We start from the raw sequence: 25,638 nt of genomic DNA, 5'->3' as shown, positions 1-25,638 counted from the left end.
AGCTGGTAGTTTTCAAGCAGTTTAATTAAAATAAAAATCATGACAGTTTCTGAAATGCTGAAATCTTGAAAGATATTTAAGCTATAAAAATACTCTAATTAAAGTCTTTATTTAGCTGTGATTCCTTTTAGGTAGAAGTCTTAGATAAAACAGTCCCTTAACTACTTTTACAGAAGAACTTCCAAACTTGATCATGTTGCAGAAATGTTGATCCTTGCATAGTCTCAGGGCATGTAGCTACTATATTTAACCCTTTATCTCTTGGAAAGTCAGACCAAAACCAGAGTGTTTTGAACTTGGAACACCAGCTGAAAGCAGTGTAATCAAATTATAAATCAGTCCATTTTGATCTCTGAAGTTATACCAGAGCATCCATGTCCAGTGATTTGTTAATATGTATGTGGTGTTTTTGCTTTCCATCTTCTTATATGAAAGAAATGACAGTCAGTGTTCCTTAGAAAGATATTTCTGAATTGGACTGACTTACTTTCATAGAATAGAATCGTAGACTTGGGTTGGAAGGGACCCTAAAGATCATCTAATTCAAAGCCCTCTGCCATGGACAGGGATGGTACCCACTTAGAACATATTGCTCAAAGCCCTATCCAACCTGACTTTGAACACTTCCAAGGAGGGGACATCCACAACTTCTCTGGGCAGCCTGTTCCTGTACCTCACTACCCTCTGACTAAAGAATTTCTTCCTAATGTCTAACCTAAATCTCCCCTGTTCTAATTTAAAACAGCTCCCCTTGCCCTATCACTCTCTGTCCATGTAAAAAATGACCCTCTCTCTTTTTCATAAACCCTTTTTAAGTACTGGACAGCCACAATGAGATCTTCCTGAAGTCGTCTCTTCTCCAGGCTGAACAGCCCCAACCCTCTCAGCCTTTCTCACAGGAGATGCTCTCCAGCCCTCTGATGATCTTTGTGGCTCTCCTCAGGACCTGCTGTAACAGGTCTGTGTCTTTCTTTTGCTAAGGACCCCAGAGCTGGCCCAGAGTTCCACAGATGGACTCTTCTGACAGTAGAGGGGCAGAATCAGCTCCTTTGACCTGCTGGCTGCTCCTCTTTTGGTGCCCTTGGATTTCTGGGCTGTGAGTGCACACTGCTGGCTCATGTACTTTCTGAAACCTTAGAATGTTGCAATGACATAGTAAAAAGTTTGCTGTAAAAGTACAGCAGTTCTGCTTTTACCTTGATGGAAATAGCATATATATGCTAAGAAGATTGTTTTGGATGCTAAAATATACTACAAGTTTTTTTCATTTAATTTAACATTGATATTAGGGCAAGTGAAATCATTATTGTGTTTTTAGGGTAGGAGAAGGGAAATTACTGGCAAAAGACTTTTTATTTTATTAACGTAGGCTGCTGCCATGGAACATTTGGGGGGTGGTGGGGTCTAGGGAGGAATTTTGTTTGGTTGTGCTGGTAGAGAAAACTCAGCATAAGCAATAGAATTCCCATTGCTGTGCTGATGTTATCACTGATGCTTGGTAGACAAACAAAGAAGTAAATAAAAATTATTTTCAAGCTCTCCTGGACACACAAGAAATCAATGCTGGCCAAATGGAAATGGACAGAATTATTAAAGAAGAATCAATTTCTATTCTTTAAAGGTTATTTGAAACAGTGAAAAGCTACCTTACAACCTAGAAGTGTTTTTTCAAGGTTTAAATGATTGTATTGTATGTGGGAATTACAAAGGTGGGAAGAAGTGTTGTAGCAGATTCATTTCCTGTGGAATGAGATCCTAAGCTGATGTTCAGCACTTCTAGGCAGGCACCTTTTATTTTAGAATTTAGGTATCTTCTTGTCTATTAGATTGAAAGTCCAATATGTAGCATGTATTATGTATTTTGTAGTAGTGTGTTGAAAGTGTCTCGTGCTTTACGTTGGAATGCTTCATAAACTAACTGCTGTAAAATGTAAAAACATATTTACATTGCTGCTTAGATGTGTCTGTGTGTCTGATATATTTTAACATCGGTCTCTGCTCAAAATACTTGTTTTTATGGTAGTTGGGAACAAATTTGAAGATTGTAACAATAAAAATGTATCTTTCTGTGGAAGATGAAATCTAAAAAGCTTGTCTGCTTCGTGGTGGAAATTGAGAAAACAAGGAACGAAGTAATGTTGCTGGTTTAGCAACAGTGGTGCTTTAGGAAGGTCTGTTGATGACAAGTCCAGTAAGGAAAGACAGTCTGCTTCCATCTGGATCTTTTTCCTGTTCCAACTGCATTGACTCAGTAAACTTCTTTTTGGTTTACTACGGTACATGAAAGGGAACTAGAAGAACCAGATAGTTGGGGAGAGAAAATGCTAGCTATCATGCTTGTTTCAAATATATCCTAATTTTATTTCATTTGAAATGTTTTCTGGTCAACAGCAGAATGAAATTTCTAAGTTGGAAAATGATGCTATGACAAAAGGTATGCTTAGTGACCTAGCAAGGAAAAGGGATGGAGGAAGAACTGTTTCAGTTAGTTTTCGGCCAAAAGGCACCTTTGTTTCTTCTGTTCTGTTTGTCTTACAATTTCTAACCACACCAAGCATAGCTCTGGGTAGTTCTGAATTACTCCTTAGCATGGATCATGTTGGAATGAGGTGTCATGGAAACTGGATGGAGAAAAGCTGGCTTATGAAGCCATACCAGACAGGCAATTTCTCTTCAAGTGCTTCAAGTATCTGTCTTCTTCTAAGTCTTAATTTTTTTCTTTTTTTTTCTTTTTTTTCTTTTTTTTTTTTTTTTTTTTTTGAGAGAATGATTATTTTACCCTTTCAAATAGAACTTACTTTGTTTTGTTTGAAAGAATCCATTCTCTTCTGGCATTTTGAATGATGGCTGTATCAAGCATTACATTATTAATTAATTGCTTTGTTTGTTGTCGTCATCTGAAGCAAGAGATTCTTTTGCTACTTGGCTATACACCTCTCAGTACACTAGTTTGCCTGCCAAAGTTAGTATTTCTTTGATTTTGGTAGTTAACTACGAGTTTTGAGAAAGGTTGTGAAAGGAAAAAGAAACTGTGTTTACTGCAGAGGAATATTTTTTTTGCATACAGTAGCTCTTCTAAAGCGTAATATTTCTCAGCACTATTTTCTGAAAGGAAGTGTGCTCTCCTCTGGGATATCAGCCTGGAACAGGTTAATTTTATCTTGGAAAAATGTAGTTTATGTAAGATGTAGCAAGAATGTATCATTAAAAATCAGGGTTTTTCCAAGACTTTTTCTAAAAGTCATCAGGAAGGGATATGCTATGCTATATCTCACAGTATTTGTAAAGAGAATTCATTCTTACTCCATGCCACTTTTTTGCCCCATGATTTAAAAAGTTGTCTCTGGTCAAGCAGATATTAGAGTCAGAAAAAAAGTGAACTGTAGATGGTGTCCTTCAAATTGGCATGGCAGGGTAAGGAAGTTGGAAGTAGGATTGAAGGACAGCGCTAGCAGCCTTACACTGACATGCCAGGAGTCACTGTATGAAGTTGGTCATGGGATTGCTAGAGTGCCAGAAATCAGAACAGCTGCTCATAGGTCTGCCCCTCATGTGTAAGCTGCTTTCTCCATCCATCTGTTGATCTGAGGATATCACCTTTCAAATAGATTTTGTCTATTTCCATTCATTTCGCTGACTAGACTCTTTATAAAATGTGGTTGTATTTTCTTGTTAAGAATGCCATTTTTGAATGAGCAATACTTTCATATTTGTGCAGTTCAGGAACCCAAAGAATGTAATTCCTCCTGTCATGGCAGGCTGTGGGAATTTATCAAGCCCCAGTATTTGGAATGGAATAGTTAAATGACACTGCTTGAAGATCATTTAGCTGTGACTGATCTAGAGAAAGCTAAACATTTGGGGCCAGGGTGACGAAATTTATTTGATTAAATTATACTTGGTCTAGAAAGAAATATGTAGAATTTATATTTAAGATTATCTTACCTATCCAGTGTTACTGATCGTAACTTTAGATTAATTAATGCTACACTATTTTCTCTTAGGTGAGCATTTTTAACTTCACAGAACTTCTGTAATGGCACAGTTCCATGGGAAGTTTGCAGCTATGCCTCATCCCGAATTCAATTTAGAGGAGTTTGCATGGGCAAGGTTTATAGATCTTACAAAGAAGCGTCCACAAATCATCTATTTCCAAGCCTGAATGCTGAGGCATTTAGAGCTGCTGCTGCTGTAGCTCATAAATTGCAAGCCATGGCATACAAACCATGCTGTTTGAGCTGGAGTAGAGCATGCATGGTCCACTGAATATATTTTATAAATCCTGAACTTCAAATCTTTTTTTGTCACTAGAAGACAGTAAAAGTTTCAGCAAAACCCTCTGTTTACCTAACTGGTATGGAAGTTACTACATTTCTGTACTTGAAGAAATCAGACCTCTTATTTTATTGCCAGGTATGGGATTCCAGCCTTTAGAATAACAAAGCATTGAGTGCAAATTGTCCCTTTTTAATTTCATGAAACTGAACAGTGCTCTTCCCATAATTGTTTTGATTCTTACATGATTCTTCCAACTATGATACAGGATACTGAACAGCAGATTAAGCTTGATACCCAATGAAATAATGTAGTTGTATTAGGTGGAAATGATTTGAAGTTCAAATCATGAGCTTAGTCTGATTTGTGATATATGGCTGATTTTGGGTTATTGTGGGTCTTTGGGTTTTTTGTTTCTGTTTTTAAATTCTGTCCAAGATATGTATTTCAGTGCATATAAACCTTATAAAAGTACTCAAGTCTAAATGCATATAGAGTAGAGTGAACCATTAATAAAATTATTACTCACTAATGATGGTGATTACTCGGAATCCAAATTTCCTTAGCCAGTTCACTTTTGCTGTAGCTTCCGCGAAATGAGAAAGCATAAGAATGTTCCTAATAATTGTTTTTCTTACAAAGTAGATGTGGGATCTGACAGTTTACCCTTATTTACAGATGGTCAGCAGGTTCTTGGTTCTGTTTCCATTTGGATTCACAAAGAACCTTTTATTTGAGAAAAGAGAGCCCTTGCTTACCTTGACTCCCATGGGAGACCCTGAGTGGAAGAGACTGTTAAGCATTTGCATTCTCCCACTGTTGTTTCAATGAGAGGTGAATTTGGATTCTCTTGAGGAAATCCTGGCTGTTAGAGGAAGTGCATCAGGAAGTATTGTCTCATTTGAACCTCTTCCTTCTGTGGATTGACAAGGGAGGCCTAGGTTTTGGCTCTTGTGAATCTCTTGGGTGATCTATAATCCTTTTTTTGGTGGCAAGGATGCCCTTCCTCAATAGTATGTTTGGGCAGAAATTAAGCAATGTGGCTCTAACAAATACTTCCTTCTATTTAGTAACCCTGTGAGAAGAGAGGATGGGATGGAATACAATTTAGCTACCTAAAAATGTCAAGTTATATTTAGGAAATTCAAAATTCCACTATGGAGGGTTGAAGCTTCCTACCCTCCCCCCAGCAACCTTGAAGAAGTGATTAACCGAGGGTGCCTCTCAACATGGAGACTGCTTGCTGCTATTGTCTCCTGCAGAAACATCTCTTTGCAGCTAACTGGTTTAACTGTATCAGGTCCTTGAACACGTTTCCCTGTAACCACCTTTCAGGATTTGAGGAGTGTTCCATAGTGTATATAACAACACACAGGAAAATTGACAATGGTACTCTTTTCCTGTTCTTTCCGTCTGTCAGACGTTTGGGTTTTCTTTTTCCCCCTAGTGCTACTGCAGCAAAAATGCCTGCCTTTTGTTTATGTCTTCCTACATGAGCATCGTGACATCATCAGTGGTATTGCCAGGGGAAAAAATATGCATAGCTGTAGCTAAACCAGCTGTTCGTTAGCAATCCTTCTAGTCTGCTTGCATTTCTTCTCATTAGTGTTCACACAGTAGTGTTTCCTGCCTAAGAGACATGGAAGGTTCTCAGCCACAAAACATCTGCTCGATCTGTGTCTTTGGGTGGATGAAAATGGTGGCACTTCAAAACACACTCATTCTTGATAATGGCTTTTTTAAAAACTGAAACGAATGTGAGAAGATACTCATTACTGGATAGTCATTACCGTGGGTAATTCTGAATCCTTTACTAACTGTCTTGTATAATTCAGTGTAATCATAGAGACTGCATATCAACTGTTACAAAACCTTAATAATACAAACAGAGCGAGATGCCAAGAACAATAAAGAAATGAGTTTTGTCATTGATTTGCATGACGACGCGGTAAGGCGAATGAATCTGTTTGTCATGCTTGTCCCTTCTTCCATGCAAATCAGCAGCAAAACTTCCACTGACTTTGATAGGACCAGAATAATGCCAACATGAGCTACAAGCTGTCATTTATTCTAATGAGAGAGATCTTAAATAGAATAAGGAGGTATTTCATCTGTGGAATGTTAATGAGAAAACAGTTTCTTCTGCTATCTCATGTTATCAAAATGCTCTGAATTATTCTAGAGATAATTGACTGTTTTATAGAATAGCTGGATCTTTACAATGTTAATATTATGGATAATTGTGTGTTCGGTATGAATTTTCAGGGTGGAGGAGAGATGTTCATTTATCATTGCTAGCTGTTTGTAGAAAGCTAGCTTTAAATTAAAATATTCAGGGAATTCACTGCAGTAGGAATCAAGCTATCTCCAAATATCCTAGTATGGAACCCTGATACTGATAATCGATCAGTGAAAAAAATAATTAATATTTACCTTTTTCTGTAAGGGCTTTTGTAATTTGAATGTAGATATTCACTTATTTTAATAGAAAATATGTAAATAGCAAGTTTTTAACCATTATAGAATGTTATTTAAATTTATAATTTTTTGCTTAAAATAAACAAGAAAACCCAAGCCAACCAACCAAATGCATTCGTGCACACACACGTGAAAACAAACCCCAGAGCATCATCAGCTATTACCAAGAAGAGATTTGACTTCATTGTATTACATAATTTGTCATTTGGATTTGAGAGTAATCCCTCCTCAAATGGCCAATTCTTATTCACCTGAGCAGCTTCACTGAAGCCAGCAAAACTCATTTTACAACCAAAGATACAGGATAATGCCCTTGACTGATGAGACCAATTTAAATTAAGGGGCTGTTTTTTAGGTACAGTTTTTCATTTGGAAGCTCGTCCTCCACATAAAGGATAAACACTGGCAGATTAAGTGTTGGCAAAATATTACCTCTTTGGAATATTAATTTCAGTGTGTACTGTGTGCAGAGCGATGCAGACAATGCATGGCTTGTGCCACTCCCCACAAGAAAAAATTACTTTTAACAAATCTCTTGAATTTTTTCTTGGACCAGCATTACAGTGGAAATGATAATAATTATTAAAAAAAACCAAAAAAAAGTTGAGGGGATTTCCATAACAACTGCTGTCTTAATGAACTAAAAAATCCTTAGCATTTGTTATTCCTTCCTCATAGTAGACCTCAGCTGATAAAAATATCCGTAGCCGGTGAAATCAGTGGCATGCCTGGCTTTCTCAGACAAAACTCCCATGTGATCACACAGGCAGCCTCAGTGAGCCCGAAGCTGCTCAGCAAGCAGTAGGTAATGAGTCTTTGTGCAGAGTGAAGCTCTTGTAGCTGAACAATAAAGCATATGGTACCAGCAATAAAACACAGTGCTGGGAAATTTAAGAAGATTCTGCTGGAAGTGGGAAGACAGTGAATATGTCAAACGTTATAAAATGACGATCAATCTGGTTTGGGTCCTAATTAATAAAAACAGTGCATGGATTGGAAAAACAACAATTTGAACAGGTCAGTTGTTTTATAGATTCTTCACACACTTCAGTGTTTTAAATATAAATGGGGTTTTTGCTATTTCTTTATTGTTAATAAAGCCAGTTTTTTTTAAATTTTCTAAGGTGGGATTGGAAGGATGCACATTAGTGTGATACCAAGCTAAATAAATTGTGTAAGTTCTGTGATCAATTTCATTGTAAAAATGTTTTTACCATTATTCCTATGCAATTCAAACTTCAATTGTGCATGAAAAATGGGATAGCGAGCAAAATTAAATTTATGCTAGATGGATCATTTACCAATATCATAAAATATTTAGTAACAACAATCTATTACTCTGCTATGTATTTGAGACTAATTCTTTCTCAGTAGGAGATCTGTAGTGTTTGTGTTTGGTTAAAAATAATGTAACATTACAGCATATCTAACAGTGCACTTACATGGTTTTTTTCCTCCACATTTTTCTTGGAGATTTTTGGAAGTAGTGTTTTGTTATTTTTAATGCAATTGTATGCACATGAGAGTGATACATTATAACCCTTTGCATGCATTTTACTCTAATATTCATTTAGAATATGTTATTTTTCGAATAAGTAATTATTTCTCATATTAATTCTTAGTTAATTATAGATATTTATTTTATTTTTTGAAAACTGCTCCTGTATATTTCTGTGGCCTGTGTCTTACAGAGGATAGACGTGCAAAATCTCGGTGTTTTCACATCATGTAGAAATTAACCATGTGAAAGTTTTAATCCTTAAATCTCCTTACGGTATTGGGTTTGGGTTTTTTTCCTTTCTTTTCTGAGTGCTGAAGATCGTAAATTAGAAGTGCTGAATTTTGGGGAGTATTTCAGCATGAAGGAGATGGAGCCCTTGAAAAGCGATTTGGGAAATAAAGAAACAAAAACTGGAAATGTAGAGAACAGTATCTCTTTTCACGTGTAGCTGTGATTTCAGGGGAGAGATGCGCTTTGTGAGTAGCACGTTTATGCTGTGGCTGCGGCCGTGCGGGCGGCGCAGGGCCCGCAAGGCTGGCTTTGTGCGGGTTGCGCGCACGGCAGCCGCGTCTGTGGGCAGAGAACGGCGGAAGGGCAGGGGCGGCCCGGGCTCGGCTGCAGGCCGGGGCGGGGAGCGGGGCCCGGGAAAGCGCGGCGGGCGGGGGCGGAAGCGCCGCGCGGCTCCGGCGGGCCCGGGGCGAGGGGCGCGGGGCGGGGGCGGGGGCCGTGCCCAGCGTGCCCCGCGGCGGGGCGGGGCCGCGCCATGCAAATGCCGGGGCGGGGCGGGGCGGGCCGCCCCTGCCGTGGTGCCCCCGGGTAGCGTGTGTCCCTCTGCAGCGTGTGTCCCTCCGAACTCTGCGGCCCTCTGTAATGTGGCCCCCGCTCCTGCCCTCCGGACACGGGGCCGCGGCGCCTGGGACCGTCGGAAACGTGCTTGGGCCTTAAGGGCATCGTTTCCCAGCTGCAAACACTGCTGATGCCTAAGCGAAGGTGTTTGTAGTCCGTGCTTTAGAATGGTTCTCCTGTAAAAGTAATTTTATATTGCAGTCCTGATACAGCTTGGCATCTCAGAACGCAGGCCTGTTCATGTTTCAGACAATAGATCAGAAAGGATATATTAAAAAAAAAGGATATAAAAGTACTTTTTCACCATACTTAACGTGCAGCTATTAATTTATTTAACAGAGAACCCGGGTAATATCACAGTAGCACCTGCAGTGTGTACCATAAGATTGGATGAGATAACATTGAACATGTTGCTCCATGCTAATTTAAATAGAGAAAATATAACAGTATACAGTCATACAATTACCATATAATTACTATATTTGTCTAAAATGAGTACAGTGGATTTTAAATTTAAATTTATGAGGCAGTTAGGTACTTACAGTAAGTGCATGCAGAGATAAAATGAACAGTGTGCAGTACAATAACAATAGGAGCATCCCTACAGAACAGCATTCACACTGCTACAGTAGAATCACAACTTTGAAATACACCTGTCCTGTCTATTTATATAGGAAGGAAACAAAAAAACCAAACGTTTTTCCTGTAGATCAGGCTCTTCATATTCTAAAAAGCTTCCAGTATCAAGTTTTTAAAGAAAGCTTAGAGAAAAAATTCCTGAAGCAAAAAGGTGTTCTGTGTTGCTACCAAGTTATGGTAATTTTAAGACACACTCTTCTTTACCCTATCTAAACTCTATTGAAAATGTGGTTTATGTAAACATTTTATGCTGGAATTTGAATGCTGGCTGTTCAGTCTCTTTAAGAATCATAAATAGCAACAGATCTTTATGGCATTTTGGAGACAGAGACATGATTTTGGTCTCTCATGTTACTGAAGTTTTGTGTTAATTATACTTTCTTAATTTACTTCTGGATTTGAGGAGTCCAAATCTGCTGTGTGATGTTTTGGTTTAAGGATGCAGTGTTTACTTTATATCTTAGGGGTTTGTTATCTCTTTATCAGACAGAGGAATTTGCATTTATTGTAAAACATCTTGCTTTGGATAGATGCAATAGTTGAGTAACTGAAGTTTAAGTTTAATGTGAATTGAAGACGTGTAAGTCATGGTTTAGAGTACACAGTGGCAAATGTTTGGAAACTAATTCCAAAGCTTAAATATTTTCCCTGAGATAGCAACAAATGATTGTCTCATTGAAAACTTTTACGTCCTCTTAAAATGTACTTCTAGTAACTGAACCTTGAAGTTCAGCATTGTTTTCCCTTTGAACATGCAGGTGGAAAGTCAGGTTGAAACAAGGCAGCTATAATGTATTGCAGCATTGGTAAAGATATCTTAAAGATAAATTTACATACAGTCTGTCAGTATCTCTTTTTGCCCTTGCTCTGAGCCTGATATGATGCTGAAGAAAACTGGATTATAGATGTGCCCTTTCCTCAATAAAATATCCCCAAACACCATCACATCTTTAAAATGCTGATACCATTTGAAGTCCTACCAGTGACTTTTGATCACTGCTGCTTCACTGCTCTTTTGTAGGCTTTTTTGACCCTGCAAAAGGAATTGAGTGTAGATAAAAGACAGATACAACTCATCTACAAATGTACAGAAGCCAAAAATATTTACTAGGTTAAAGCAGTTCTGAGATAAATAGCATATCTTTAATTTTTCCATCTCCACAGATATGGATAGAGTATTCTAATGAAATTGTGAAAATGGGAGATACAAGTAATTGATACAAAACCAGTAAAAACCAAACTGGAAAATTGTGGCCTTTTTCTTCCCTCACATTTGCATATAATTCTCTCCTACAGCCCCACTATCTCTAGTCTTATTCCCCACCCTACAAAAGAAGTTTGCATTTTAAACACCTCTCCTTCAGTTTTCCATCATTTCATATAATTTTTCTACAAAGAAATAGGGAAAATGGGAAAAGGAGTAAAAGCTTGTGTTGTCATAACAATTTGATAGAAAATTCACTTAATATGTATAACTGGACAACTTACATACTGTGAAGTTATGGATAAAGGGAAGAGGAGGTGCTTGAGTTTTTAAAGGTTTTTCTATGCTTAAGTGCATAAACATAAGCAAGAATAGTTCTTCAGAACTAGCATCCAAATTCATTGGAAAATTTGCATTCAGGCTTTCGGATGAAAAGATACGTGGATCATAAATAATTTCATGGAATATATAACTTGAAGTCCTGATTGATTTTGGGCTGGTTTGTATCCTGCTCTTTCATAAGCAGTAGGGATTTGCATATTTATGCTATTGTCTAATGTGAAGTAGGAAATGTGGGCTCTGTGGTATGGAGCCTGACCCTCATCAGTCGTTCTGATGGATACGTGCAGGAGCTACAGCATCATTTACCGACTGTAGCTTCACCATCTCACGTGGTTGTTGGATTTTGATGAGGAAATGCAAGCAATGATACCGTTGTGTAGTGGAAGGCTGCGGAGTAAATAAGCCTGTGTGGTATTTGTAGCTCTCATTAGCATGCAGCCCCTTCATTGCATTTATTTATTCAATTCAGTCATTTCTGTGCATGCCTGTGAGTGATGTTTCTGGTCTGCTCGGGGGGATGCAGGCAGCGCGCAGAGCCCGAGCTGCGGCCGCGCTCTGCTCCCGGCGCTGCGCGCTGTCTGCGGCCGCCCGCGCACGGCCAGGGGGCCATGGGGCCATGGGGCCATGGGGCAGGGGACACACGGGCACCCCAGCTCGGGGACAGGGCTTCCATCTCAAACACATCTCCCCGCGCTGCTGGCACCGCGGTCTGCCTGTGCGCTGTCTGTGTGTCCCACCTGAGGCGCGCCTGGCTGGTCCTCGGGAATGATGAAATAGGCTGACAATGCTGGTGGCTGCAGAGCAGGTTGGGTTTTGTGAATAGGGATATGAATTTGATGATGAAGTGCTCAGTGATTTAAAATCTGTTCTCTGTCACTACTGAACAAAGTCTGCTTTCCATGTATCATGAATATGTTAGAACAGAAGCTGGATTGCGAATGTTTTTAGTTGCACTTCCTAAGCGATAGCCATCTCTAGTAAATGCCACTTGTGTGGGGGTGATAGGGTAAACAAAAAAATGTTGAAAGCCACAAAATGTTTTTTGTTAATTGTTTTTATTGTGGACAGCAAATGGTAGCACTGCTTACTTCTAACGTGAACTGTGATAGCTGAGCAGGCTATTCTCAAGCAAACATTTTTGTTTTATAAGTATTTTATTTTAGGGGTGGGGAGGGAAACCTCACCACTCAGGGGGGAATTGACTCGCGGAATTGCCATTGTTTTGCTCTCTTGTTGTACCAGAGTCCTTATTGAAGCATTCACTTTCAGAGTAGCCAGAGGTTTAACTGTAGCTTTCAATTAAGTTGCTCAGTTGTTTACTATTATGCCCTTCTCACCCGCTGTTACTTCTAAAAAAACATCTTTCAACAGTAAAATGGAAAAGTGGAAATTGCACAGTATTAACCTTATTAGCTCCTTTGGAAAAGACAGTGATCAGAGATTTAATAAAGCAAAATATATCAAATAATAAAATAAATCACCTCAGATTGGAAGTGTAAGCCACATACCTTCACACCAGTGCTTTCCAGGAGAGTGTAGGGCAGATAATTAATTTTGTCCCAGCAGACTCCCCTGGCTGAAGTGGTGCTGAATGGTCAAAAGGTGCTTACAAGTCAGGCAATGAGATGGCAGTGGGCTCGCTGCTCAGCTTCTATTCATCACTGTCTCAGTGACAAGAGTGCCTTGGGAATTGAATGGGTACATACTTATTATTAGACCTGCAGCTCTTCTGTCAGCTTTCTAGTGAAGTTTGCAGCTTTGAATTATAAAGTGAACTGAAAAGAATTCTTAGACATGTTAATTAGTATACAAATCACTGCAGACATAAACTCACCATTTTCTTTAGTATGAAAAAAAGGTAAAGAGGGTCAACATTCAATTTTAACACAACCGAGAATGTAATTTTTGGTTAGTCATACTGTGGTCTGCAGTGTTGTCTTACCACCATAGGTCCTTCCTTTGAGTGCCTTTATTATATATTTTATATATATATATATAAAATATATTATATGTGTTGATTATACACATGTACAGGTGAGTAAGGACCTATGGGTAATTTTTGCTGGCCACAAAGACAAAATTGCTATTGGAAATTTTGCCTGTAATTTAATATGTGCTTTTAATATCCTTTTTGAGGTTTTCAGTTATTGAAATTATGGAGAAGACTGCTAGCTTACAGAGAAATGTTTTAGTTTATTGATTATACATATTTTGTCTGTCTTAATTAAAAAAAAATCTCATTCTATGATACCATGGTTACTAAGTCTGGGACTTCGAAATCTTAGTGTCGGTGATCTTTTTGACTCATTTCTTAAGGAAATTAAATTTATGCATTTGTGCTTTCTCTGTGTCTGTCATATTGTTCAATATGTCTATCATATTTTCCTAATTAGTTTTTTTAACCTGTTAGTTCATATGAGCTGAGCTTGAAGCAGAAGCAGTCAATCAAGTCAAACAAGTATTGTGCAAATAGATGGTGAGAAGGGAAAGAGAGATTGCTAGTTCACACCAGTAAAAAACAATTTGCACTGTGACTAAGACCCTGATTATCAAAGTAACCACAAAGAGGAAAGCTTAAACATCATGACCCTGGGGAAGAACATCAGTGAAGCAGCCCTCATACTGTGTCTTGGGTAATCCATCCAGAAGAGACAAATCTAGAAATAATCACGTTCTATTGTTTTCTCAGATTTATTCTTTTTCTTAAACTTGAAATTAAATTCTACTCATTTTTAGCTGATAGCTGATAGCTATCACAGCTGATAGCTTGTGCTCTTCTTAGAAGAGAAAGTGAATTGTCAATTCCTTGCATATATGTCAGTGACAGAAGAAAACTTCACGTTGTGTTAAATGAATTCACTGTTTCCTGCATTCAATAATTTGTTGTATATGTTATGGGGGATTTTTTAGTGAATTTCTCTCATCAGTGTTTAATTGTGAAATAATACTATTTCTAAAAATCTCCAGGTTTTTAAAAAATAAATGTATTGTTTTTCAGAGTTGAATAGATGAACCATGTATGGTGCAAAGTCAAAAAGCAAATCCTAGAAACAAATTGCAATTTAATATATTTTATTTTTGTGTCATTTTTTTGTGGGCCTGAATGCCTACTTAGGACTGTCTTGGGTGTGCATGAAAGAGGCAGATTGTAGCATTATATTTTGGTTGTGCATTGTCCTTGATCTAGAGAGAAAGCTTGAATTATTATAGCCATAAAGCTATTTTTGAAGATAGTAATTTCAAAACATCACAGCCTTCCAGTAGATATTAATAATTTATATTTTCCAGTACAAATAGTTTTATTGACTTTATTCTCTAGGGAGAAAGATGCACTTAAACATATTTTTACTTATTTTGGCTGTACTTGAAGCCAAGCCTTGAATGAAGTCATGATATTACTGTCATGCCATGGAGCTACATTAATTTCATTGGTGGCAATTGAATGTTAGCTCCTGCTGACCAAAATTTCTTTTGTTTTTAGGGGCCTGTTTTAGTCTTCCTCAGATATTTCTGCTGATGAAAATAATATGTTTTCTGGTATTTTCTCAGCTGTTTAGTTTCTACCATTTTCTTTCAGCTTTATAGTACAAAATAGCAACAGAGTTTTGGGCTGCCAGAGGAGCCAGTCTGTAACTCTACATGACTACTAATAGCTGTGCTAAATATTTACTTGGTGTCTTAAAAATGTGCACAGCACTGTGATTTTATTAGAGAATTGGGTTAATTGTGTTCTTTCTAATGTCAACATTTATTAAAAAGTTAAAAACAAGCTGTTATGGGAGATTTTTATTATTTTGGTGTTTTTTAAAAAAAGAGAGAAGGAAAAAAAGGAAAAAAAATAAAAGCCCATCAGCCAAAAATCTTTTGATTGGTCGCTTTTAAGTCATTGGATGCAAAGAACCAAGATCATACCATTAATTTTAAATACCTTGTTACTGAAGTAGAAAGAATATAATCTAACTATTGAAGTATCAGGGCTCCACAATGTTTTTTGTGTGTTTCCTCATTGAACCTAGAGACTCCTGGAGCACCCAGATCTGTCAGTGCTTGCACAGGAATAGGAGAAGGTATTCCTGTAGCTGTGCCTTTTTTTGAGTAGATGTGACAAGGCAAAGGCACGAGGTTGGACAAAATCATCTGCCGGGCTGGAATGTGAAAGCTGAACTGAGGAAAGTTGAAACAGTGTCCATTAGGGAACGTGCTGAGCATGTCTATTGTATAACGCTGCAGCAGTGCTGAAACGCAAATGGCTGCTGGCTGTGCACAGGCAGGTCTTTAATATCACAGGATTTGGTGCATAATAAGCTAAGACACTTTTTAATGCCACCTCTGTGTTGAATATTAATACCAATATTTGTTAAGGTGTAGTAAACGTGTCTGTTAAATGTATACACATAATTAAATTTTACCAGTGTCTGACAAAAGAGCGCCTATGTTAGAAGAGCAACGAAATCTGCAGTTAAGTAAAGAATAATTGCTAAATAGCATAATTCTCCATTGTATGACCTTCTACAGTGTGTTTATTTTGATATCCAAAGCAATGCGTGTTGACACTTCCGAGTGCCTGTTGAATCTAAAGATTTATTTCACAGGGATGCTGCAAATGGTCTGTGTGAGGGCAGTGTTTTACTCCACAGATCACTTCTGCTCAAAAGCTGTGTATATTAGTACAGCTGATCTGCTTTTGTTGATTGTGCTGCTTGTTCAAAGTGAGCTGAGCTAATGCAAAACCTTAGCTATACGTTCAGATACATAGATGAACACCTCTGAATGGTAACACTCAACTTTAGGGACACCTGTATTTTTTTGTATCTGCTTTTTATAGCTTCTCCTTTATAACTGGCCTCCAGGGATTATGACAGTGACATGGCTTTGCTATTTCTTTTGTATTTCTTCTAAATAGTGAAGGAAATTTGAAACTCAGTATTTTTGTCTGAGTCCCATTTCTGTAGGAAAGGAGTATTTTCATAACCTTTTCCTGCAATCCCTTCTTATGTTTTTTTCTTTCTTCAGTTTTCAGCCTCTTTCATTGTGGTGTTACTTCGTCTGTATTGGTTATTTTTCTGTATTGGTTGGTTGTTTTCAAAAACCGACTAATTTAGGCATTTTTTCATGTTTTTAGGCACATCTTTGGCATTTCTCAAAATGTCTCTACTAAGAATTTCAAGTCTTTTCAACAATGTTCTTTGTAGTGAGAATGCTTTTCAGCTACTGCAGTTGCAAAACTTTTAATTATCATTGTTTTTTTAATGTAGATAAAAAAGTTTATCTCTTTCTCATTTTTAAATATTTTTGCCCAGTTTAACCATGGGGAATGTACGTATGTAACTTGTAATGTAGATGAGAGAAAGTAGGTAAAAAAGCGAGACTGAGAGCAAGCTTTTCATGTTCCTTCTCCAGAAGAACCCATTTAGAGGTCAGAATAGCCAGCATAATTGATTCCTGCCAGAGGCAGTATGAATTTATATCTTTACCCTTGACTTGACTTTTAGCCTATATTTGTTTAGCCATTTAAATTGTTGTAGCTGTTTCTTTGGACCATGCCCTTGGCAGTCTCATTGTTGACATTTTCACAACACTTCCTCTGCATTTGAAGTTATAATACCTGGAAGTATTTTTGAAAGAAAGCATGTTTGGCTACAAATACTAAATACTATGTAACCCTAATGCTTTTCCAATTAATGCAAGCATTGAGTAATATAAGGTGTATTTCCTCACAGGGAAGTTCTGACTAGATATTGAAATTGTAATTTTGATGTTGTGTTAGCTGGGATATGCAAACATAATGCTAATGCTTTAAAGATGTAATTAGGGCTGTTTAGAGAGAAAAGTTGATTTTAAGGTGTCCAGATGATAAATTAAAGGAATTCACTTGCCTTTTATTGTAGGGGGGAGGAGGGGGGAATTCATGTTCAGAAAAAGAATTTTGAAAATTAATAAGCCAAACTGTCACTCCCCCAGAGATCCTATTATTTAATACATCTGCTTTGTGAATCAAACATTTCATTTTGGAGTGTTTAGAATTGATCAGAATCCCATTGTATTTGAAGACAAGGCAGAATTACAGAGCCAGCAAAGCTAGTTTTACTGATGCAGAGGTGCAAAGTGTAGGGAGGAGTGCACGTTTCCTAGCAGTGTCAAGATGGCTGTAAAATTCCCTGTACTTCCAATGGCTCTTTGAACAGGAATGGTTTTTCTCTTCTACTGAGGTTTGGCTGTGGCTACTGAGGACTGCAGGTCTTTGCTTCTGAGTAAAGTTTCAGGAGTAGTCTGTAAGTCACGTCCCCTTACTGAAGTAAGAAGCAAGTTGGAGCTTGAGAGAGAAATGTTTTAGTCCCCAGTGTCTGTGTGGTTGCCCTTCAGCATGGAGCCATAGCTTGTGCTCTTGGAGCTCCCTGTACTCCAGAGTCACAGCCCAGTGCCCGCTCCTGAGGGGAGGTAGTCAGACTTTTCCTTCCAAGAGCAGAGCATAGGTCACTCTTCCTCTCAAAACATCTTTCTTGCAAAGATCTACTGCTGCATGGGTCTCTTGTTAATGGGTCTCTTGTTCTGCTGTACACAGCAGAACAGCTAAGCAACCCACCCAGATGCTGGAGAGCTGAGTCTGTTGTTCAATACCAGCTGCCTCTAAGCTATAGCTTAATGGAGAGCATCCTAGTCCTTTGTTTAGGTGGAGACCATTTTGCTGTGTAGAAAATAATGCCAGAATTTGTAGTCCAAAAAGGGTAGGCACAGGTAGCAGCCAAATGCTGTACTGTATTTACCAGCCTTTGGGTACATAAACAATTGCTCATGGGTTTGGGCCTGGCCCAACCTTTCTGTCGTTTTTCCTTCTCAACATGCTTTGCACTCATAATAGATTTTCCTTTTGTTCTTGGACACCTTACTTGGAAGAGCACCAAGTTTCAGGCTCCCAGGGAGACCTCAACAGGAACTTATTCAGACATCTCAAATCTCTGTAACTTTGGGTATGTGCAGTAGTGCCTTTATGCTAGGGGAACTTGAAAGTGAGACCCTGGAAAAGCTCACACAACTTTGAAGGAGACAATTTGGTGACAGATTGGCAGAGCCTTCCAAGAAAGGGCTTTTGGTGTGAGGACGACCAACAACAAGGACGTTGGAGTAATTTCAAAGTTTCTGGGTACTCCAGTGAAAGCAGCTGTTGCTCAGTCAGCAGGCAGTAATCAGCCATTTGAGTGTCCTTGTGCCCTTGCAGGGGGGAGACTGAGCAGGTGTAGCTGTGAGGTGCCAAAGTGTACCTGTTGAAATGGCACATCACTTCCTCTGTTCTTGTTTTCTCGCCCTAGGAAATAAGGCACCACTTCCCTTAGCAGGCATGTGTTGGCTGTATTGGGGACCAGTGCTTCCTATACGTTATTCTCATGAGCTGCAACTGATGGGAATCTGCATCTTGTTCTGGAGATTATTAACTCAGAATTGGGAAGAATTTGAATAGTAAAGAAGTGCTCAAGTGTTTTCAGACCTGCACAGTTTCTTGCTCATTTTCTCTTCCTTGTTATTGCTGATGAACGCTTTAGTTCACACATTAAAAGTGGAGTAGTGTCAGCAAGAGGCTGTGTGGCTTTGGGGAGTTCCCCAGGGGCAGGCTGCTGAGGGTTGCACAGCTGTGAGATTGAGAGTGTAGGCAGGAACATGCCAGGTGCTTTCCAGCAACTGCAGTCGTTGGACAGATGCCCCAGCTTTGGGATGTGGAGCTTAATGTGCAGCTCCATTTGTGTCTCCATCACCGTTCCCTCCCTGCATACCCCCTGATAATAAAGGTGTTTTCTAATTCTGTATGGGATCAGCAGATGCACTCTGCTCTGTAATGTAATCACTACTGAAATGGAAATACCACTGTAACACAGCAGCAAGGTGGCAGTGACTTCTCTTCATCTCTGCTTTGAGGGAGAGATCTATCTAAGATCTGTCTAAGTACAGCATGCTGCTGGACACTGCTGCCTTTCTGTTGCTTACTGTCCAAAATATTGTAGAGATCGAAACGACAGTGATTTTGAAGGAGGTGTGGCTGTAGTTTCAGATGTTTTGTTGTTGTTTTTTTCTTCTCACAGAAAACTAATAAGAAACCTGTTGCCTCAGGAGATAAAGTGAAGTGAATTTCAAAGAGACCGGGCATTGTCATATAGCAACATTTCAGTCTCATGCTTAGGGGAAATTGGCTGCAAGGATGAGGAAGCAGAGCTGTGTATCTGCAGTGGTTTTGGCTGGCTTTTGCATCCCATTGCTTTCCATTGAAGCATTAAATAGTGACTGCTGCTGGAGACAGGATATTAAACTGGTACAATCGCATGTGTGCTTTCTAGAGCTTTTAATTCTCAAGAAGTGAATGAACTCCCTTATTATAAAACTTTTATTCTAATCCTTGTAATTTAATAATAACCATAAAAGTCTTATATGATGTATATGCAGTTTCTAGTTTTGACTTACAAAGGCAAGTTCAAACCTGCTCATAAGTCCCTCCTGCTGTGCTTAGGAGCTGGCAGGCAAGGTAAATGCTTTGTCAGCAAAGCAAAACAAGTAATTAGAACTAAATTTCTGTTGCAATGGGAAGAAACCACTGTGTTCTTGCCGCCACAAATTGTGAATTTCATATAGACAGGCTTCAGTGTTTGTGGAATTATGATTTTGAATTAGTCTTACAGACTGTAAACTGGTGAGTCCTACTTCTTCTTTCTTTCTTTTTTTTTTTTTCTTATTGCTTTTTATCTTTTTTTTTTTAAATTTTGGTAGTTCTCATTCTCATATACCTATCTTTATCTTGTTATGACTTCATACCATGCTAAAAGGTTGCAGTTCTCTTCACACGGTCACTTTGTTTTTTCCAGGAAGGAAACTGGTGTTGGGGCTTTAAGGGAGGTATAGAATATGTAGGAGACATTGAAACTTAGTATGAGGCCAGGTGTGAGCAAAGATAGCAGAGAACCTGCTGAAGTGCTGTGCTTGCAGGGTCACAACACAGGTCACATCCCTCTGTACTAGTTGAAAAGTTAAGAACGATGCGGGCTAGGAACAGCATTCTCTGGCTCCTGCTGCCAAGTGCCAGGATACAGCTCTGTTCCACAATGGCTGAGCTGTCAGCCTCTGCCAAACCCAGGTGCCCTCATCCAGCCTGCCTGCTGGGAATGGTTCTGGCACCTGCTCATCCTGCATTATCCAGGAGAGCGCCAAGTAGCCTGAGCCAAAATCCTGAAATGTGCTAATTGTTAAGCCTTTTGGCTAGTACTGGAATCTCTGCCTTAACCTTGTCTGCTTTAGTGGCCATTTAGCCCAGCTTATTGCAAGCTTCCTCACAGATATATTGGGGTGTTAAACACAGAGCCATAAAAATGTTGTTTGGAACAGAGTTCTGGAGGGTATCTGGTTCAGCTTCCTGGAAGGAGCAGAATGTGTCTGGTCCAGAATTAAGGGATTTTATTAGTTTTGTTTCCTAAGGAATGTAAATTAATTATTTTTTTTTCTTGCTTTCAGGGGTATTTAGTAGAACCCTTTGTCAAGTCCATAATGCTGGGTTGTGTGTCCTTGACAAGTACAGTGTTTCATCAGTCCCAGACAAATTTTTGCCTAGATAAGCGTTAGGAACATTGTCTTTGCAGTGCTGCAGGCAGGATGGTGGCAGCTATGCATCCTCTGGGCAGGCTCCAGCTATTCTTCATCTCTCCCCAGCTGGTTAATTACATGCAGTATTTCCACCTCTGCTGTGTCACGGTTTAGGAGGGGTACTCCTCAATTTAGTGCTCCCACAGAAACTCTCCAAACCATGGTGCCTCACTCCCAGACTCTCCTTCCTCTCTGCAGTGGGCTGGAGAGGAGAATTGGAGGCATAAAAGGTGAAGATCATGGGTTGAGATAAGAACAATTTACTGGAAATGGCAATGTGATAAGAAAAGGAACAGTAAGGGCAACAATATTCATGACAGAGTACAAGAAAAGCAATGCTATTGCTTACTGTGGAAACCCACAACAGACAACACTGCTCCCTCTGGCTTGGAATTGGAACCATAAGGAACTTCTACTGTCCAGAAAAGACTCCCTTCCCCCTGCCCCCAGTAATGATGTGAGGAGGTATAGAATAACCTTGGTGTCCTGGCCATACCCTCTCTGGGCTACTGCAAAAAATTAACCCTGTCCTGGCTAGAACCAGGACATGCTGCTAAACTTCTGCTTGAATACTTAGCTTTATAATATTCTACTCAACCTCAGGAATATAGTAGGCATTTCATTTCTTAATTTTGGTATCACAGAACAATTTAGTATGGAAAATAAATCAGAAATCATTGAGTCCAACCAGCTGAGCCCTGGGAAACAGCACTAGTGACCAGCCACCAGCTGGATTTAAATTCATTCCTCACCTCTCTCTGGGCCATCCAGCCACTCAGTTTCTCTATGAGGATGCTGTGGGAAACATTGTCAAAGGCTTTACTAAAGGTGCAGGTAGACAACATCCACAGCCTTTGCCTCAACCTCTAGGCAGGTCACCTTGTCATAGGAGGAGATCAGCCTGCCTTTCATAATCCCATAGTGGTTGGGAGAGGAGAATGTTTGGAAATGCCTTTAACTGGTGTCAGTAACATCTGAAATCCAGGTGTTTATTGAGCACAAATTCATATACGGTCTTTGTGCCTTCACTGTCGTTTATCTGTCTGTAATATTGGAATTATCAGATGGAATTCTTAAAGGGTGATGTGAACATTAGTTACATCACATATATTTAGCATTGGGAACAGTAGTGTTCAGGATAATTTCTTCTTAATTTCATCCCTGATTGTGAACATTCCTTCCTCCTGTGGCAGCCAAGGGAGGGACCAAGTGTTTGAAATTTCACAACATAACCTAGAAGATAGTGATGCTGTTGACATCGTGGGAAAAGTACTCCCTGAGTGCAATCTGTTACAGATTATTCTAGTGAAATAATCATCTCCATACATGCCAAGTTAAAGTAGGATTTAAGATATTTTTTTCTTCTCTATGGCTTCACTCTCCTAATTAGTCATGTGTAATTTCATATTAAAGGTTTATTCAAGACTAGAAGTGGCAATTTACTGCTATTTTGAAATAAAAATTACCTTGGAGTTTATGATTGCATATTCTGCAGCTGGATGTTGCAGTGCCTCATTGCCTCTTTTCCTGTTACAGGTACATGTGACAGCATTGCAGCAATGAGTGGAATTTTAAAGAGGAAGTTTGAAGAAGTTGATGGCTCCTCACCTTGTTCCTCTGTGAGAGAATCAGATGATGACATTTCTAGCAGTGAAAGTGCTGACAGTGGTGATAGTGTCAATCCCTCCACTTCTAATCATTTTACCCGTAAGTATTAACTGTGTACCCAATGAATTATTCCTGTTTCTTAAAATAAAATAAATTTTGTGGTTAGATAAGCATGATGATTTTTAATTGAACAAATCATAAAACAGTCTCTCCATGATGTTCAGTTTGAATAGCTCAAAATGACTTAGTAAAATACTCTTACATTCTTTTGACTTTTTGTCTGTTTGACTGTTGTTGTAAAAGTTTAAAGTCTCTTGGAAGCTCCTACTTATTTGCTATTTGAATTATGTAGCTGTTTGTAGTTAATGTTAGGAGTTATGTTCAAAATATTTCTAACAGGTACTGTAGAGAAAGTGTAGTTTGTTTATTTTCCTAGCTCAGTTTGTTTATTTTCCTTAGCTAAATGTATTGCAGCTGTCAGCTCTCTGCAGTACAGTATTGGTGAGAGTTCTTCTCTAAAAACACTACAAGCTTTTTTTTTTAATTCGGGACTGTTGAATGTTGTGTATGTACACATTATTTTAATAGTTTCTATTTTTCAGGTACCAGAGGATATCTCTCTACTTCCCAATGGTTTTGTGTACAAATAAGAATTTGGTCTTAAGTTAGCAAAGCTACATTTGCAGCATATATTTATGGGAATGTTAAATTTACAGTTTATGTTTGCAGTTTATTATACTTGTTTTAGGTGGCTATATTATTTATTAATAGTGAACTGCATCTCCTCTATGGAGTCATTCCTTAAAACTGAGCCAAGGAGTAAGTGAAGCTCCTCATTGCTGCCTGTACAGAATGTGGTCCATGTAACTGAGTGGTTTGGATGTGCCTAGAAATCACGTCTGTAGTGTGTGATGTACATGTTCTTATAACTGACATATCTACCAGCTGCCACTGTTCAGTTTGAATGGGCATTTAGATGTGGGGTCTGAATCCTCTTTGCCCTGGTAGGGAATGTTCCTGTGGACAGGAGGGACAGGCAGGACTTTTGAAATGAGTTCACATGGAACATTCTTGAGGTGCTGTATGACATTTAATATGCAGTGCTAGTTTGGGGACCTATTTTATTGAATAGGCCACAAAGGAGTAAGTGACCCAGTAAACCTCTTTGGTAGTATTTAGAAATATCTTGGTGACAATATTATCTGCATGCTGCTACTTTTAACATTTGCATCTGTTGAAGAAATTAGTTGATTATTCATCATAGACTGAAGACAGGCTTTTTACATCAAACAGTCATCCCCACCCACACAGGTGACCACAATTTTATTGTGAATACATGCATGTAACAATAAGCTTTAATTGTAGTTGACATAAATAATTTAGTTTAAAGGAACTTCCCATTCTGTAAGAGAAACTACAGTATTTCAGTGTTAAAATTAATGATTTATCTGACTGAGATATTTGTAGCCAGAGTAATAAATGTTTATCTGTGTGTGTACTCACACACATACAGATTTTATATATATATTTTTAAAATATATCTGAATATATCTATTGATGATACAGAAATAGAAAGAGCAAATGCTTTGTGTGTGCATTGATAGTATTTTTTTAAAAGTATTCTTTAATATAGATGCACCAGCCTAAATTCCAAGAAATCAAATACAGAACTCCTGTATTACTTAAGAGCTATTAAGTAATACTTACCTGAAAATTGCATGCACATGTAATGTATACTAACAAAACTGTTAACAGTGTACGTTGGAAGGTGTTTTGTTCATGCTTTAAACTCATTCATCTTTTATAACAAAAAACAAGAGACAAGAGTTTTTCCAAGTTGAATATTTGAATCTAAATATAAGGTTGAGTTCTGTGAGACTGTTTTCAGTGAGCAGACTGAAAAGAGCCAGTGCAGAAAAAAGGCTGGTGAGATTCCTTGCCTCTGTTACATGCTTGAATGCCTCCTTGATGGAGTTTATCTTCCTAAGCTATTTCCTGACATGTTATACCATTTTCTGTTCTATTTAGTGAGACATTGTCAGATCACGTGTTCTGTCTTTTTTCTGGTCTGTTTTCATATAGGTGAATATGAAGTTCACTATAAACTCTCTTTTACTGACTAGAAAAGAGGGAGATGGTTGTGTGATCTGCAGTCAACATCAAGATCTATATATTAATTCTTAAATTGAGAATTAAAAATGAATGTTAACATGGTCCTCCAAGTCTTATTTTTTCTTTCTAATTTACCTGACAAATAGATAATTCTAAATTGCTTGTAACTACAACCTCTTCTGCACTTTAGCAAGCAGCCAGTTTATATATGAAATGCATCTAGCACAGCTGATGCATCCCTGTATTTACACAACCCTTGAAATTATATGTATTGGGTAGGATAAACAGGAACTTAGCAAGAATTCTGCTCCATTAGTCTTAAAGTCAGTTTAACCTGCCAGCTAAATGAGGCACACAGCCGCAGTGGATCATTCAGGTGGGCAGAACTACCAGAAGGTAACATTGTTCTCAGCAATTAACCCTGTAGTGTGATGGCAGAAAACGTGACTGGGATGGCCCTAAGTGCTATTGCTTGTGACTATTACACAGGGATAAGTACAGAGTTTCTCTAACTGTATATCCATTTAAACAAAGACAGCAACAGGAAGAAATTAATAAATCCCTAGCCTAAGTTGTAGGCATCTGGGTCAGTAAATAAAAATTACAGTCTAGAAAGAATAGGCAACTTTTACCATTAGCATTTTCTTGATTAGATGTGTGTATTTTTACAGATGTGCACATTTTAAAGTCTCTCAGCAAATGGTGATGGAGCCCCTTCATTACTGCTGGCAGATATATCCCTGTTGTGTATTTTACTTACCTTTCTCAGTGTATTGAAGCAATTTCAGTTTGATTCAGCAGGTCGTTAGTCATTGAAGATTTACTTTAATGGATGCCAGAGCATATTACTAGTTAGTCCACATGCCTGTCCCATTTCTCAGCCCTGCCTTCATCAGAAAGAAGGATATTAATCTTCAAATAGCATTGCAAGCATGCATGTACAGTATAAGTCAGGACTTAGGTATACACAGAATACAGAGGTGGAACACTCACAATGCCATTTGAACACCTTTTA

The 25,638-nt window shown here is 38.6% G+C and overlaps 1 protein-coding gene across 2 annotated transcripts in view; it reads left to right on the top strand.

Moving 5' to 3' along the window:
• Nucleotides 1-25,638, top strand: part of CSRNP3 (cysteine and serine rich nuclear protein 3) — a 94,326-nt gene that overhangs the window by 45,485 nt on the left and 23,203 nt on the right. For both annotated transcript variants that reach the window (XM_056496596.1, XM_056496595.1), the window contains exon 3: nt 22,440-22,610. In XM_056496596.1, the coding sequence (XP_056352571.1) occupies nt 22,440-22,610 (171 nt within the window). The remainder of the gene's footprint in view (nt 1-22,439; nt 22,611-25,638) is intronic.

This window comes from Oenanthe melanoleuca, chromosome 7 (genome assembly GCF_029582105.1).
Source record: "Oenanthe melanoleuca isolate GR-GAL-2019-014 chromosome 7, OMel1.0, whole genome shotgun sequence".
NCBI lineage: Eukaryota > Metazoa > Chordata > Aves > Passeriformes > Muscicapidae > Oenanthe > Oenanthe melanoleuca.
The sequence above is the reverse complement of the archived record's forward strand: the minus strand, read 5'-3'. Positions and strand labels throughout refer to the sequence as shown.